Here is a 15741-nt window from a genome sequence, read left to right as displayed (position 1 = left end):
ATGTCTGCGCAGAAATGCTGACGGGTGGCAGGAGTGGCAGTCCGGCTTGCACACGCAGTCTGCGAACATCCTGCTCTTCACCAGCCTTATTCATCATGGGTGTAGTTATCTGTCTGTATGTAGTGATGGAATGGAGGTTAGTACTGCTCTGTGCATTTGTGCTTTCTGCACAGCAGCCCTTCAATGAGAGAAAGCCTGTGAGCCATCAGTATCTATAGAGAAAGCTGCTGAAATGCATCTCGCTCTGTCTCTGGTCTTAATAGTTATAAGAATGTATTGTCATTTGCTGAAGGTGAAGATATGCTCAGTCTGTTTCATGAAATCCTTTAAGAATTTAAGAACCTGAAAGGTAGGGATTTCTTTTTGTCCTTTCTAATCTGGTAGTACATCAACTAGAATGAACTGGATTTGTGACACTTCCATAGTCTCCATGTAGATACCTGGGTTTAAGATATAAGGGATATACTAAATCCCGAGATCATCTCTCACGTACTTTTGTCAGAGGATTGAAAATTCTGGTAATTAATGTTTATTAACTTAGAAGTTGAGTGTTTATAAAAGTATAAAATATCTAATATTATAGCTTGTTGATCAGTTGGGAATTGAGATGTTGCTAAATTTTTAAAAATTGCACCATACAATAGAAATAAATATCTTATTCGTTCTAGATCTATAGAAGTTATATTAATTTTTTTTTTCAGGCCTCGACTCTTCTCTTTCTCTTCAGTCAAGGAAGCAGTCACTTTTTGCCAGACTGGAAAATATTATTGTTACAGACGTTGATCCTAAGACAGTTCATAAAAAAGTAAGTTGGACTAAATAAATGATTACTATTTTTTTGGTGATTGCATATAAAATCCAATTTTAAAGTAATGTATTTGAAATTAAGTATACTTCATGAAAATGTTTGTTTTTTTATAAAGATTATAAATATAAACCATATTCTAAGTGGTAATTTACTTTGTCATTACTTTGGTAGAAAGAATATGTTCACATTTCTGTTTTTCCAGGCTGTGTCAATAATGGGAAATGAAGTTTTTCGTTTTAACTTGGATTTGTACCCAGATGCGACTGAAGGGGATTCATACACTGACATGTCCAAAGTGGATGGCGTGGTGTCGCTGAATGTTGGCTGCATTCAGATTGTCTATCTTCATAAGTTCCTTGTGTCCCTTTTGGTAAAATCGCTATTTTCATATGAGTTTTTCAGCTGAGGAAACAATGCTGATAGTTATGATTGCAAGTGTTCCAAATCTTGCATTGTAGGTGATATTGTTTGATTAGATGTGGTAGTTATGTATGAAGGTTCAAGTAAATTGTCTTAACAGTTAAAATCTGAGTGATTTAATGATTTTTGTGTTGAATTGAAGTTACTTTTGTTAGAGTAAGTATTGAAGCCGCATTCTTCCATGCAGAAATCATGAGAATGGATTTCCGTCCTTCCTTTTCCTTAGCTGTGTAACCCTGTGTAACCCCTGTGTAAGCCAGGCAGCTCGTGACCTTGGATGAGTTAGTAGTTGCTCCCATCTAACATGGTCAGAGCAGGCTTAACAGAAAGTTACCTGTCCTAAAAGATGTCAGCATCATGGAGACAAAAGGTGGTGTCCCTCTTGAGAGCCTGCTTTCCGTTTCAGTTTCTCTGTACTTCCTTTGTGTCTACAGAACTTCCTGAACAATTTCCAGACAGCCAAAGAGGCCCTGAGCGCAGCCACCGCGCAGGCTGCAGAAAAGGCCGCCACCAGTGTGAAAGACCTTGCCCAGCGGAGTTTGCGCTTCTCTGTCAGCATTAATTTGAAAGCACCCGTTATTGTCATCCCACAGTCTTCTGTTTCCAGCAACGCTGTTGTGGTGGACCTTGGTTTGATCAGAGTTCAGAACCAGTTCAGTCTTGTGTCTGGGGAAGGGTCTGTAAATCCTCCTGTGATTGATAGAATGGATGTGCAGCTCACGGACCTGAAGCTGTCCAGGTGTGTTCTCCAGTGTTTCCGGGCTTAAGTATTAGGTTCACTTTTTCTATGATATTTCATGATCATTCAAGTTCATACTCAACAGGTTGCTGTTTCACAGAATCAGTGGTTTTTTCCTTTTTAAAACTGGAAAAATAAAGACTGTACACATAAATGTTTCATCTACATTCACCAGTCTGTTATACATTTGCTGTCATTTACTTATAGCATCTTTACAATGTAAAACATTTTTGCTGAATCATTTAATAATAGACATCTTGACCTTTTGCCCCTAAATATTTCACCATGTGTGTCCTATAAACAAGAAAATTCATTCTCTTGACGTTAACTACAATGTATTTGTGAGATTCTGAAAATATAGTATCACCGTAATATTACCTAACGTGCAGTCTGCATTAAGGTCATATCAGTTGTTGCAGTGATGTTGTTTGTAGTAATTTCCCTTCCCCTTCCAGAATCACACATAATTGTTTCCATTCTTACTGAGAAGAACTTCTGTCCTGATAAATGCTTTCTCTAGAATGGTTCTTGCACCTTTTTCTGTCTCTTACAATGATGCTGGTTTTGAGAGGTATAATCTGGCTGTTCCATGAAACAACTTTTTTTTTGAGTGATTCCTCATGGGTTTTGATTAAGCCGAAGCATTTTTGGCCTGAATGCTCTCTAAGTAATACCCTCAGTGCTCACACTGTGTGAGACATGAAGACACACAAAAAATTAAAACTCAGGACCTATTCCATCCAAGGTGATTTAACTATCCATATTTTAAAAAGTAATACTCATAAGACAGTTGCAGAAAATACTGTTGGAGAGTAAATTTGTGAGACATGTGATTTGAGAATGTTTCTGTTACTGTTGTCTTTTTTGGTCTCCATACCAACAAACGCACAGTCACACATCACTTAGCAGTGAGGCTGCCTTCTGAGAAACGAGTTGTGGGCGATTTCATCATTGTGTGAACGTCACAGTGCTCCTTGGATGAGCCTTGCTGGTGTAGGTCAGTTATTTTGATGTGGTCTTTTGTAATCCGGATCCACAGTCAGCAAGAGATGATGAGGCTGTTGTCAGTGTGACGGGGCAAGCTGTTGTAGTTACATTTGTTTGGTAAATAAAATATAGTCTAACGTAATAAAAGTATAATAAATCCATAAGCCAGTGACAGTAGTTTATGATCAAGACTTTGTACTCTATGGTGGTCTTATGTGCTGTGATTCTGTGTGATTGGCTGTATGGTAGGCTTGCTCACAGCAGCATCTCCACACCCACACATCGTGCCTTGCACTACCACCAAGGACAGTCGTGACATCTCTAGGCAGCAGTCATTTGTCCTCTCCATTCTGATCTTGTGGAAACATTCCTGGTCCACTGTAGCAGTGTGTTTGAATACCTCTGTTTGGTGATTTTAACTCTGCTAGTCCTCAAGAAACAGTTTGATAATTTCTTGCACATCTTCAACGGTGTAAATTTCTTTTTAAAAGAAAAATGTTTTCTTAATAGTGTACAGTGTACAGTGTAATTTGTCCCTGATAGTGGATTATCAATTAATTATAACTCGGTTTTGAAGTGAAAAATTCAAGTAACGCTGCTTCAAATCAGTATTTTAAAAAGGCAAATGACCGCTTGTCTTTGCTGTTTTAAGAGCAAAGGCTCTTGTTGTGTTTCCCTCATACATGTCCACATCTGATGTTTCTGTTTTTCTTTAGGACAGTAATCCAACCAGGCACCTCCCAGCCTGATATTCAGCTGTTGCACCCAATTAACTTTGAGTTTTTTGTAAATCGAAATCTCGCTGCAAATTGGTATCATAAGGTACCTGTTGTGGAAATTAAAGGACATCTTGATACAATGAATGTAAGTGCACAAGTGCAAAAAAAAAAAAAAACACCTTGGTCATTGAAGTCTTACATTCTGAAGACTTTCTTAATATAGAACTCCCTGAAAAGTAGAGTATTTTACTGAATGATGTAAGAATTTCAGTAAGATATAGTTCAAAAAGGTATTACCCCTTTCAGTAAAAATCTCTAAATAAGTAATATTTAACTTTTACATTTTCTGTACATATGGAAGGAAATCTGTGCACAAATTTTCCTGGTTTCATGTCTGCTGTATATCATATATCACTTAATTTTTAAGGTCATCTAAGTAGTACCTCTAAGATAATTATAGCATTGGGAGAAGTGCCTGGTAACTGAAAACAGCCATTTTGTTTCACTCAGTTTAAACAAACAGACAAACAAAATTGGATGTATTTGCAGAATGTCTTTTAAAAAAATCAACTCTCTAATTATACCTTTCAGTAAAAAATAATATAAATTAAGTCAGTGGAGTGAATGTTGACCTATGTTACTATCTTTGAAAATAAAATGTTAACATGAAATAGTGAAACACGTGTGTAGTAATTGTATATATTTTTGGTAAGGTAGGGTTATTCTGTGCTTCATGCTTTGTTTCTGAGAATGTTCTGTAATAAACTGCTGCATTTTAAATGAAATATATCTACCTTTTGAACCTAATATTTCACAGGTTTGTCTAAATCAAGAAGATCTTAATGTTTTGTTTAGAATACTGTCGGAAAATCTTGGTGAAACTCCTGAAGAGTTAGATAACGTGAAACCAAGAGTACCAGAGACAGGTAAGAGATGCACAGTAGGTGGCTAACATTTCACAGTTATTTTGCAGTTTGATAGACAATGAGAAGACATCGTTCTCTTCTCTGTATGGTGGGTTGGGATTTGAATCCAGAGTCTAGGAGTTAAGGTGCACATACTACCCCTGTGCTGCACCTGCAGCCCAGCACAGACAGGGCACGTGAGGTAAGCAGGTACACATTCATGATTTGGATTTGTATTACCAGCAAATAAACAAAGTGCCACCCAGTGGAAATGTGTTAACTGGACACGCTGCTGCCTGCTGATGGCCCAGCATTTAGGAGCCTGAGGCAGGAGAGTTGTCCTGAGTTCCAGCCTGTGCTACGTGGCGAGTTCAAGGCTAGTGTGAACTACACAGATCCTGTCTTAAAAATAAAAGCAAAAACAGAAAATAACACATTGTGGTTAAAGATGCTTGACTCTTATTAGTTAAGCAAGCAGGTATTATGAAGTCCTGGAATAATTATTAAATTTGCAATTAAGTTGCCACTAAGCTGTGGTAGCACATTCCATATGATTTTTAAATTAGGCTTAGTAATCAGATGTCTGTAAGAATTAAAATAGTTGATAAATTATCACTCCTTCCGAAGATCCCAGAACATGCTGCAATAAATATGTAAGCAAATTTAAATGATCAGATACGGCCTTTTCGCTTAACCACTACATACTTTCCATGCTGCTGTATATACACGCGCACACGCACACTTATGTATATAAATAATGTGTTATGCACACACACATATTGATATAATCTTCAGTGTTTTTCAAATTAGCACCTGTGTTTGTGAACCTTGCTATGTTTTTCCTAAATTATCAGTATCTTTTGTGTGTGCTTTTTATATCTGTTTATGTGCTCCCTATAGGCTGTCTTCATTTTTGTCTTTTTTTCATGGCACCGAACGGCACAAGTACTAGGGCTGTACACAGCGCTACATTCCCAGCCCTTTCCTAGATTTCGAGGTAGGGTCTTGTTGTGTTGCTGAGCTGCCCAGGCTGAGTTTGATTTACAGCGCCTCCCAGAGTGCTGAGATTACAGGCCTTTGCCAGCATGCCTGCTGCTTTCATTCTGTTTAATGGCGGCCTGGTATTAGAGCCTGTGGAAGTACGTGCCGTAATTTATTTAGCAAGTCTCTCCTGACAGAAATTTCACGCTTCCAAAGTTTCATTTGTATCACGTTGCACTGAATTTGCACTTGTGTGTCATAAGAAAATATCAGTTAAGGCCTGTGCAATCTTTATTAATTTAAATTTATTAGTAGTTACATAAAAATCTAACAAATTGATGTAATCATTTGGCAGATCTTGCTGATTGCTCACTAAAGAACTTGTGTTAGGTTTGTACTCCTACTGGGTAGCTTTTGCGTGCCTTTATAACACCAGATAGTACCAGATTTAAAACGTTTTGCCCCTTTTTAAAGTGAAACATAGGATTTCAGGGTTTTTCTCACTGTACTGTAACATCCATGAACACATCTTGTGTGCGAGGCAGAGTTTTTATAGTGTGTGCTCCTGTGTCATCCCTGTGAGTGAGGTGCAGCATGGCTCGCGAGGCCTAGATAGTGCCCCCATCTGCCCAGAGGTCACTGTGCTCCGACCGGTCCCACCGTGGAGGGTCTCGTATCTCCCCGAGTTTTATGTGAAGCTGTAGGGAGCCACTCTTCGGGAGCATGTCTTCAGCTCTGCTTGGAGGATGCCTCCGCCCTCAGGCCTTTCTTCCCCACGCTGGAACCAGGCTGTGCCTTGTTTGGTGTCATCTGTGCACCTTAGAGTCTGTTAACCTTTGTCCACTCCATGTGAGTAGGTATGGCTGCCTGGCTGGCTAGTGGGCAGACTGTGTGTGTGTGTGGGTGTGTGGGTGTAGGTGTGTGAGTGTGCATACCTGTCTGTGTGTCTTGTCTATCCACCCTTCCTGAGGATTGAACTCAAAGCGATGCATCCCCAGCCTTTTTAGCATTTTATTTATTTGTTTGAGACATAGTTTTGCTGAGTTGTTAATAGTCCCATGCTGGGCTTGAACTTGCCTTTCTTCTGCCTCAGCCTCCCAGAGTGCCAGTCTTTTGTTTTTTATAGGTATGTGCCACCATGCCTAGTCTTTTGTTTTTAGTTTAAATGTATATGTCTCTTGTACTAAACTGTGGGTTTTCTGAGGGCCAGAAGGGTTATTGATTTATGGATTATTAGGTCCAGAGCACTTCTCCATGTCCTCCTGAGTGTGTAAGAAATGTGTGCATAGAAGTGAATGAATTTCTTTTAAACATCTGTAGGTGAAATCAAAGATGCCCCTGAAATTTCTACATCACAGAGATTACAAACTTCGAAAGATGCTTCAAGAGCTGAAAGAGAAGAAATTAGATCTGTAAACATTGTTAATGTACTGCTGAATTTTGAAATTAAAGAGGTAGGTGATTTTCATGTTTTTGTAGAGAGGTAAGTTAATGGATTTGTAGAATTACCTGTATTAAAATAAGCTTCTGGTAATTAATATGGGTGAAAAAATCTTAGGTAGGCTATTTACATGTAATGATGTTTAAAATTTGAGAGTTTAAGGATGAGTTATGTTTGGGGGATATAAGATTACATAGAGAAAGCTGTAGGATTTTCTATAACTTCCTTTTAATGATTATGAGACAGCCAGAATGTGCCTTGCTTTGCGTTTTTTATTATCTAAGCATAACAAGACAGGGAACTAGTGATGCAAAATCCTTTACAAATGTTAGAAATTCTAAAGAGAATAAAACCAGTAAGTGTACACTAAGCGTTATGGTACTCATGCAGAATGGTACTCGGTCAGTGTACTTCCATTTACAGATTGTTGAGGAAAGGTCAGGTAGCTTTTCCTCTCCCTCACGCACACACTCAGCACGTATTCATTGCATGTGCTAGGTATTTAGATGCCTAGACCTTGAGCTCGGAAGTGTTTGTTCCCCCTTAAAGATGTGCTCAGTTAGGGTTCTGTTAAGCTTGTGGCACTGGTGGTAGGGAAGGTGCATCTGAGCAAACCGAGAGGGTCCGCAAGTGTATTAAACTGAGTTTTCCTGCAGGAAGTGTAACTTTGAGTTGAGCTTTTAAAAGAGCAGCAGTAAATAACCTGAGAAAAGGAGATTAAGAAAGGGGGGGGGCAGGATGGACTGGAGTGGGCATGAAGTTGTGAGAAAGCATAGAGCGTACAGGGAACCACGGACCTTTCCCAAAATACCTGGTTGTTGCGTAGTTCTCTAAATGTCATGCTCTTCCTCTGAGCTAAAGATGAATGAATGGGTTCTGTGTTCACTTCGCAACTAGATTCTGGATTGTTAAACCTCCAGTATGTTTTCTGTGTAATATCAGTTACATAAGCTTTATTTTTATTTTTATTTGTTTGTGTTTTTGAGAAAGTGTCTCCCTCTGCAGTTCAGTCTGGCCTTGAGCTTACTTTGTAGCCCAGGCTGGTCTCAAAGTTGCTATATGATTCTCCTGTCTCAGCCTCCCGAGTGCTGGGATTACAAGTGTGTGCCACCATGCTTAGCTTAGTTACTGAAGATTTTTAAGCTTGATAATTAAAAGACTGATTGGAGTCAATTTTTTGACAAGTGTGTAATTTACATAAGTAGATGGAAAACCTGTCAGTCCTTTGTAATATGATTTGCTGTAGATACTATGGTAGTTCCCTTCCCTGAGGACAGTGGTCAGGGTGGAGAAAACCACTAGAAAAGAGTGGCAGTGCTTCAGTCTGAACAAGCATAGGTGTCGCCTCGGGTAAATGATGCCGCCTCCAGTCACCAAAGAAGGTGGACGTTTTTACATTGTGTGACTCTCAGTGTTGTATCAGTGTCCTTATTAAATTCTTGTGCAGCAGTGAAATCGTGGGTGGTAATACTGGTGCATTCCTACAGGTTATGGTGATGCTGATGAAAAAGGCGGAAAAGAGTGGGAGGCCAGTGCACGAGCTCAGTGTCCTGCAGCTTGGAGTGGAAGCTAGAGTTCAAGCTTATGCCGTGACTGCTGAAGCTTATCTCCAGCAAGTCAGCATGCGGTGCCTGGATTTCACTGGTCAGTGAGTTATGCAGTAGGCAGGTGGTCTTCTGGATCGCCACCCCGCATGTGTCACCATAATCATTCAGGTTAAATGTATTGATGCGAAGGCATGTGACGGTTTAAAACCTACCATCTTACCTAGTTACACATACATACTCAGGTAGTGTAGAGTAGAGTATTTCTGGAGAAGGAGCCACTTGTCACTGTGTGTGATACTTCAGTACTTAGGAAAGGCACTGTTTCGTTGTAACTGTGCCACGAGAGCTGATCCATCAGGAGACGAGGACCTGGGTACATACAGGGACTTACTTGGGAAAGTTGAGTTAGTTTATTTGTTGCTATTCATTTCAAAATTACATGTATTTTAAAATTTCTTCTCATGTATATCACTATATGCTTATGAAAAAGGAAATTTCAGCAATACAGAAGTTTATGGAAGGAAAAATTTAACATAATCCAGAAGTCTCTTTTCCCCTCAAGTAAAAACTAAATTGTTGTTTTGTGAGTTTCTTGGATCTCCTAAATTCATTTTCTCTTTCTTAGTTTTAGTGTGCTAGTACATGTGCGTAGTGTGTAAAGTTCCCTTCCCTTGTGTGGAGTTGACACCTTACACCACACATCTTCCTCCCCTTTCCCTTCCCTCCCTCACCTGTCCCCCACACTTGTCCCTTTCCTCTTCCTAAGCTGTCTTCATCTTTATGCTGGATTTCTCATAGAAAAGGAACAATGTGATATGAGACAACTTTTAAAAGTTTCTGGTGACATTTAAGGTTTATAAGAACTCTGTGGAAGAGCTTTAGGAAAACAAGCTTGTGCCGTGCGTGGTAGTGCATGCCTGTGACCCCAGCACTTAAGCGGCCAAGGCAGGAGAAGCTCTGGGAGTTCAAGGCCAGCCTGCACTACATAGCCAGGCCCTGTCTCAAAACAAAACAAGCTCATATTGAGAATAATCCATGCTTTTATGTATTTTATAGTTTTATAATTATAGCATATAATATGTGATTTGCTCAAATCAGTAATATTAGTAGTATCAAATGTTACATAATTTTTAAATTATCTTGACTGTTTTTATATATAAATATATATACACATATATATGTTGTTTCTTTCAGCTTTTAATGCTAATGAGACAATATGATGTTTACACATGTGTGTCTTATTTATTTTACTAATGAGTATGGTCTCAAGTTGTATCCTTTTACCTATAAAAGTCTCCAGTTTGTCCTTTATGATTCAGTAGTGCTCCATTGCATAAAAACACTACATTTGTTTTTATCCATTCCTCAATCACTGGGTATTTAGGTTTTTTCCAAGATCTGGCTATTATAAACTGTGCTGCTATAAACATGAGTGCACATGTATCACTGTGGTATGATGTTCTTAATTTTTTTGGGAAGACACCCAGTTGGGAATAGCTAGACTGTGAGCCCTCCAATCCTAGATTTTTGAGGAATCTACACTGATTTCCCAGTGGTTGCACCAGTTTACATTCCCACCAATGTGAAGAAGGGTTCCTTTTTTCCCACAGCCCCTCCAGCATTTGTTATTGGTTGATTTCTTGATCCTGGCCATTCTTTCCGGGGTGTGGTGAAATCTCAGTGATGTTTTCATTTGCATCTCTGAATGATCAGTGATGCTGAACATTTTTTCACATCTCACAGGTTATATAATTGACTGGTACTGGGTTTGTTGTTTTTAGGGATTTTTCTCTCTCTTTTCAAAGCCAGGCTTCTTGAAGCATGATTTCATATTTAGTGTAAAATTTACACTAAAATTTAGCAGTGTAATTCATATTTAGTGTAAAATTCTTAGTGTTGATGAACATACCTTAATGTAACTGGCTGTTCATGCTGTGTAAGAAGTGTGAGGCATTTGCAGTGCTGACCAGCCTGTCTCTTGCCCCCAGATGCAGAAGGAGGCCCTCTGCACATCGTGCGCTCCTCTTGTGTGACTAAGGAGCCGCTCCTGAAGTTGGCCTTGACCAAGGTACCAGCTTTCTGTCTAACTCCTGAATATGCTAAGTTATGTCTGTTCCCTTCATGTTTAGTGCTCCAGTTTTTCTCCTTTGAAAGTGTGCTTTATCCTTGGGTTGACTGCGATGAATTTGAAAGCATCTGCACACACCCGTTAACTTTCTGGTTTCCCTAGGGAAACCAGACAAGTGGTTTGGACAAGTGGAACAGAAAAGCTATGCTGTGTTCTGAAGCAGAGTGTATTATCATCCAGTACACAAGCATTTCCCCTGCAGTTCAGATTTGTCCATTAGTATTTCCTCCAGAGTAGTTCTTTTCATCTGTAGGATGGGAGATGTGGTTTAAATCATGTTCTTTACCTATAAGAAATGTGTTTTATAGTGTTTTAATAGCATACTTTAATAAGTAAAAAATGGATGTTTATTCAGTACATGGAATTTTAGTGTTTGTAATCCATTGGTTTAATTACCCACTGTTTGTAGGCAGACAGTGATGGACCGGAATTTAAAACTGTTCATGACAATACCAAACAGAGACTAAAGGTAAGCTGATAATGATTAAATGTAGCTTCATAGCCATTTTGAGTTGTAAGGTTGTGCTAACATTAGAATATTGTGAAAATAAAAATAGATTAATTTTGTCGATAAAGCCAGTGCATATAGAATTAAAATACACTTTTTATAAAGTTAATTTGATTTATAAAGAGATTGCTTGTTTCTCAGATGTAAATTGCTCTTTACTTATACAACAAATAATGTATTCTCAAGGAAATGCTGTCCATAGTTATTTGGCCTGATACTGATTCAGCATTAAATGTTAGCATTGTGTGTTGGCGTTAGGATTAAGGACGTTGTTCACATTCCCTTTGTGCAGATGGGTCAGTGTTGGGATGCTTCCTATACATTTTCTTAAAACTCAAACCCTGTGGACAATAGAATTATGTTTGCACACAGAAGTGGGAAGAGTATTGGTTTACTGACTGATTACAATTAACATAATAGTGTTTCTAAGAATTGATGCTGGTAGTAATTCATTTTTTTAAGGGCCTTTCTTTAATTGAACTGCTCTTGTGCTAGTTGTGTGTGTTGAAACTTAACACAAATGTTACTATGTCTTACTCTGCCTCTCTGTTTTCTTAGGTTTCATTTTCATCCTTAGACATATTACTTCATTTAGAAGCTTTACTTTCCCTTATGGATTTTTTGTCATCGGCCGTTCCATCCTCTGAGTCGTCTTCTAGGAAGGAATCTGAGCTAAAACCACTTGTAGGGGAGTCCAGAAGTATTGCCATCAAAGCTGGTATTAATTTTTGAGTAATGGTCAAATGCTTTCTCTCATATAATACTGTAATGTATTTTAAGCTAAGAAGATACTTACTATCTTGATGTTACTATACCTGATTTGACAGTTTAAGTTAGTTTTGAAAGAACTCAAAATTTTTCCTTATAGGATTGTACATCAGTTTATTGAAATGTTTTAAATAAATGTTGTTTGATGGTGTTTTTTTTTTTTTTTTTATTTTACTGGCTAGATAGCATCTTTTTTGCATTGACATCTCTTTGCATTCTTCAGTGCAATAGAAATGAGAAAGGAAGAAGTTAAAGTTCGAATGCAGTCACGCATAGTTACAAAATTGTATTGCGTCCAGTCCTGTCTAGTGCTGAGCAGGCTTCAAGCCTTGTGCGCACTGAAGGAATCTCACAGAGAAGATGGACTCATTCTGTTTCTAAATAGATCTGGGGACATGTTTGCTAGGCAGATACCTTGAGCTGTGAAATGTTAGCTCTGAAGTATCTACAGTCAATAGAGAATGTGTATTGGTTTGTAGAGCAAGCATCATTTTGGTTTTTCACATTGTATGATATGAACTTGTAACATACAGTAATTCAATTAGAATAGATTGGTATTACTGGGATCTTTAGAATAAGACTGTTATTACCATTACATCTGATACAAGGATCTGATTTTTTTTTAACCTTGGAAGATAGCGAATTGTTCTAAACTAGAGTAAAAGCGTTTTGCCCATTTTATTGTTAATTTGCTTGCAACAGCAGTACAGTATCTAGAGGTAATAGCCTTGGATTCTTCTGTTATAACATATAAATAGAATACATAGAAAAATAGTTGAATACATGAAAAATAAACATTTAAAATTACAATAACCTACAAGCAATTTTAATTCATAGAAACAGTCTTGTGGTTTTGCTGTATGATTGGTCTTCATGGTTTGATGTTGCCACATTTGGTATTAGGGAAAAAACCAGCTTATCATCATGTAATGGGGATTAATTACTAATACATATCCTGATGGTTTTGCAGTTTAATAGGAAAGAACTTTAAAAGAACTGTAGTCCTTTATATTTATATCTTATCCATTCTGAATTTATTTTACAATTCTTTATAGAGCCATTGCATATACTGTAGTAAAATTGGATTGCTTCCATAGTTAAATAACATGTATAATAAGTGCCATAGTAAATAAAATGAACTGTGTTAACTAGTCAACATATTTTAGTTCTGTATTAGTTACTGTTTTAATATATGACAGGTTTTAAAATCAAACTTTTAGACGAATAGAATAGAATTCTAATTTAAAGTGTTTTATTTTATTCTGGAAGGAAAATCAGTGAAATTTTCGTGTCATGAATAACACAATCAGGATGTTAACAGTAGTTGTGTTTACTCTTAATTTGAAGGGAAACTGCTATTTTGGGTTGGTTTTTGAAAATTGACTCAAAGTCACATTTTATCTTAATGGAGAGCTTTTTGGCTCCTCCTAGTACAATTTTATTTTATTGAATTTGAGATTATTTTGTGTGTTCTATCATCTTTACACTTTGCCAATCACAAATTTTCTATTACTTTTTAGTATCTGGCACCATTTCTAAAGAGGATATGTTCGATTTAAAGGTTACAGCTGAATTAGATGCTATTAATGTTGTTGTCTGTGATCAGAAGTGTTCTATAGCTGATGTTAAAATACATGGTGAGTAATTCTATTTTGTTATATAAACATCCAGCAAAAGTGAGCTTGTAGGGGTGAATTTCTTATGAGTTCAAACATTGTTTTCTTACACTGAAGGTTAAAGGTATATTTGGAGATGTTTGTAGTAAATTTGTTATAATTCTTTTCTGACTTGAGACATTCCATGTGTATTTTAAAAATTTCAGATTATATCTGAGGCCTTAATTTGTTTCTGTACTTGTATTTTTAGAATAATCTGATAATTGAGACATCACAGAATTTTTAAAAAATAGTTTATTTATTTTGCCTTTTCCCCGTATGTAGCATAGGCAAAGGAGTTTCTGAAAGACACTTTGTGACCTTTTGATGTTGTCGGTTTGAAAGAAGAATGAAGCAACACATTACCCTTCCTCCTCTCCTCTTCTTTTCCTTCTTTCCTGTCTTTCCTTTGTGGGATTGAATCCAGAGGCTTTCCACTGAGCTATATACTCTCACTCTAGTTTTTAAACGTTTTGTAATTTTGAGCCAGGAGAACTTAATTTCTTCTGAAGTTGCTCAGTTGCCCTGGCTGGGCTTGAATTTGGGATCCTCCTGACTCAGCTTTCTGGAGTACTGGGATTATAGGCGTCCACCTCCAGGTCTGGCTAGGTGTTTTGTTTATTTGGTTTTAAACTCACAACTTTTATGTAAGATGCATGAAGTACTTAAAGGTGTAACCTGTCTTACATACCTCATACGTGAATACTGGTATAACAATACCAGTATGTCTAATAATAGCTTGTGTTGACTCTGTATGTTAGTAGTATGTTACTGAACACAGCACTGCTCACTTGACTCATCTGGATTGAATGAATCCTTTGTGAAAGTCTTGTCTTCCCTAGGAATGGACGCCTCTGTTTCTGTGAAGCCAAAACAGACTGATATGTTTGCCAGACTTCAGAATATCATAGTAACAAATGTTGATTTGAAGTCCATTCACAAAAAGGTAAAAATTGATTTCTCAACTGAAATGTCTTCTGTGTTTTGTATTTGAGATGCTTTTTTGTTGTTGTCCAATGCATTTACTAGTCTGTCACATGAGGCCTTCTCTAAGGGTGGGGATATAGATGGTGACCACCTGCTTTCCTGTCATGTGCACACTAGGCCTTCTGATTACTTCTGAAAGTGCAATGATGGACTGATACTGCCTGTAGTAAAGGGTTTTTTATAACGATACGAAAAAAGTTATTGTCAAATAAGTTGGGTTAACTAATAATGTTTAAGGCTGAATCGGGGGTCACTTTCTCTAATGAGGAACTTTGTGATACAGAGAAGGGCCTGCAACTCTCCGGTGCTAAGCCAATGATCTCACCCTTTCAGGCTGTCTCCATCTTGGGAGAGGAAGTCTTCCGGTTCCAGATGACTCTGTATCCAGACGCCACAGAAGGAGAAGCCTATGCCGACGTGTCTAAAGTAGATGGCAGACTTAGTCTCAAAGTGGGTTGTATTCAGATCGTTTACGTTCATAAATTCTTCATGTCTCTGTTGGTAAGTGTATGTTTCAGTATGTGTTTATTTCTCATTGGGGCCTAAATAATTGCCTGTACTCCTGAACCCAGGGAGTCCAGGTCTTCACAGTGGGCTGTGTTAAACACCCAAACACCAGCCAGATTACTGCAGTCAAAGATCTTTAGATGATGGTTAACTAAGTGAATTTTAAAACTCATTGGTAAGTGTACAAGCTATGTTTCTCCAGCATTTTTTTAGGTGTGTATTTTACAGGTACTTTTTAATTTAGGACTTTTTAGTAATACTTGTTTATGGGAATGCTTGTAGAGATGTTTAGCTAAAAAAACTTTTAAAGGAAGTTTGGCAAGTATCTGAAGAACTAATATTAGAATTTACAGCTTTTGCTTATATTTGTGATCACTAAGACCATAGAATTCTTTTGTTTTTATCGGTCATGGAAGTAGCCTATGCTGAAAAGTTTTAAGTCTGCTTACTGCTTTTAGCAGGGTTGCTAACCAGAGCTTATCTTTCATGAATTTCTCTCTGAACTGTCATGTTCACTTGTGTAGAAAGTGAGTTATTTCGGGAGAAGAGGAAGAGATTAAGTTTATGACAAATGGTGGATATTAAGAACATGAGTTGTAAGAGCAACTGTTTCTTTGCTGGGAAGAATCTTTCTGGTTGCG

At 37.7% G+C, this 15741-nt stretch overlaps 1 protein-coding gene across 18 annotated transcripts in view; it reads left to right on the top strand.

Annotated features, from left to right (window-relative positions):
- The window catches only part of Vps13c (vacuolar protein sorting 13 homolog C), a 154148-nt gene that overhangs the window by 72501 nt on the left and 65906 nt on the right, over positions 1 to 15741 (top strand). For all 18 annotated transcript variants that reach the window (XR_010045619.1, XM_063243390.1, XM_063243388.1 and 15 more), the window contains 13 exons: positions 702 to 805; positions 1011 to 1178; positions 1663 to 1967; positions 3671 to 3818; positions 4491 to 4599; positions 6880 to 7013; positions 8488 to 8644; positions 10536 to 10615; positions 11085 to 11144; positions 11742 to 11901; positions 13472 to 13588; positions 14449 to 14552; positions 14927 to 15094. Coding sequence is in view for 17 of the 18 variants with exons in the window: in XM_063243390.1 (XP_063099460.1) it covers positions 702 to 805; positions 1011 to 1178; positions 1663 to 1967; positions 3671 to 3818; positions 4491 to 4599; positions 6880 to 7013; positions 8488 to 8644; positions 10536 to 10615; positions 11085 to 11144; positions 11742 to 11901; positions 13472 to 13588; positions 14449 to 14552; positions 14927 to 15094 (1814 nt within the window). In the remaining variant the exon portion in view is untranslated. The remainder of the gene's footprint in view (positions 1 to 701; positions 806 to 1010; positions 1179 to 1662; positions 1968 to 3670; positions 3819 to 4490; positions 4600 to 6879; positions 7014 to 8487; positions 8645 to 10535; positions 10616 to 11084; positions 11145 to 11741; positions 11902 to 13471; positions 13589 to 14448; positions 14553 to 14926; positions 15095 to 15741) is intronic.

Source organism: Cavia porcellus, unplaced genomic scaffold (assembly GCF_034190915.1).
Source record: "Cavia porcellus strain 051 isolate PalLab524CR breed Dunkin Hartley unplaced genomic scaffold, mCavPor4.1 scaffold_38, whole genome shotgun sequence".
In the NCBI taxonomy this organism is placed as follows: domain Eukaryota; kingdom Metazoa; phylum Chordata; class Mammalia; order Rodentia; family Caviidae; genus Cavia; species Cavia porcellus.
The sequence above is the reverse complement of the archived record's forward strand: the minus strand, read 5'-3'. Positions and strand labels throughout refer to the sequence as shown.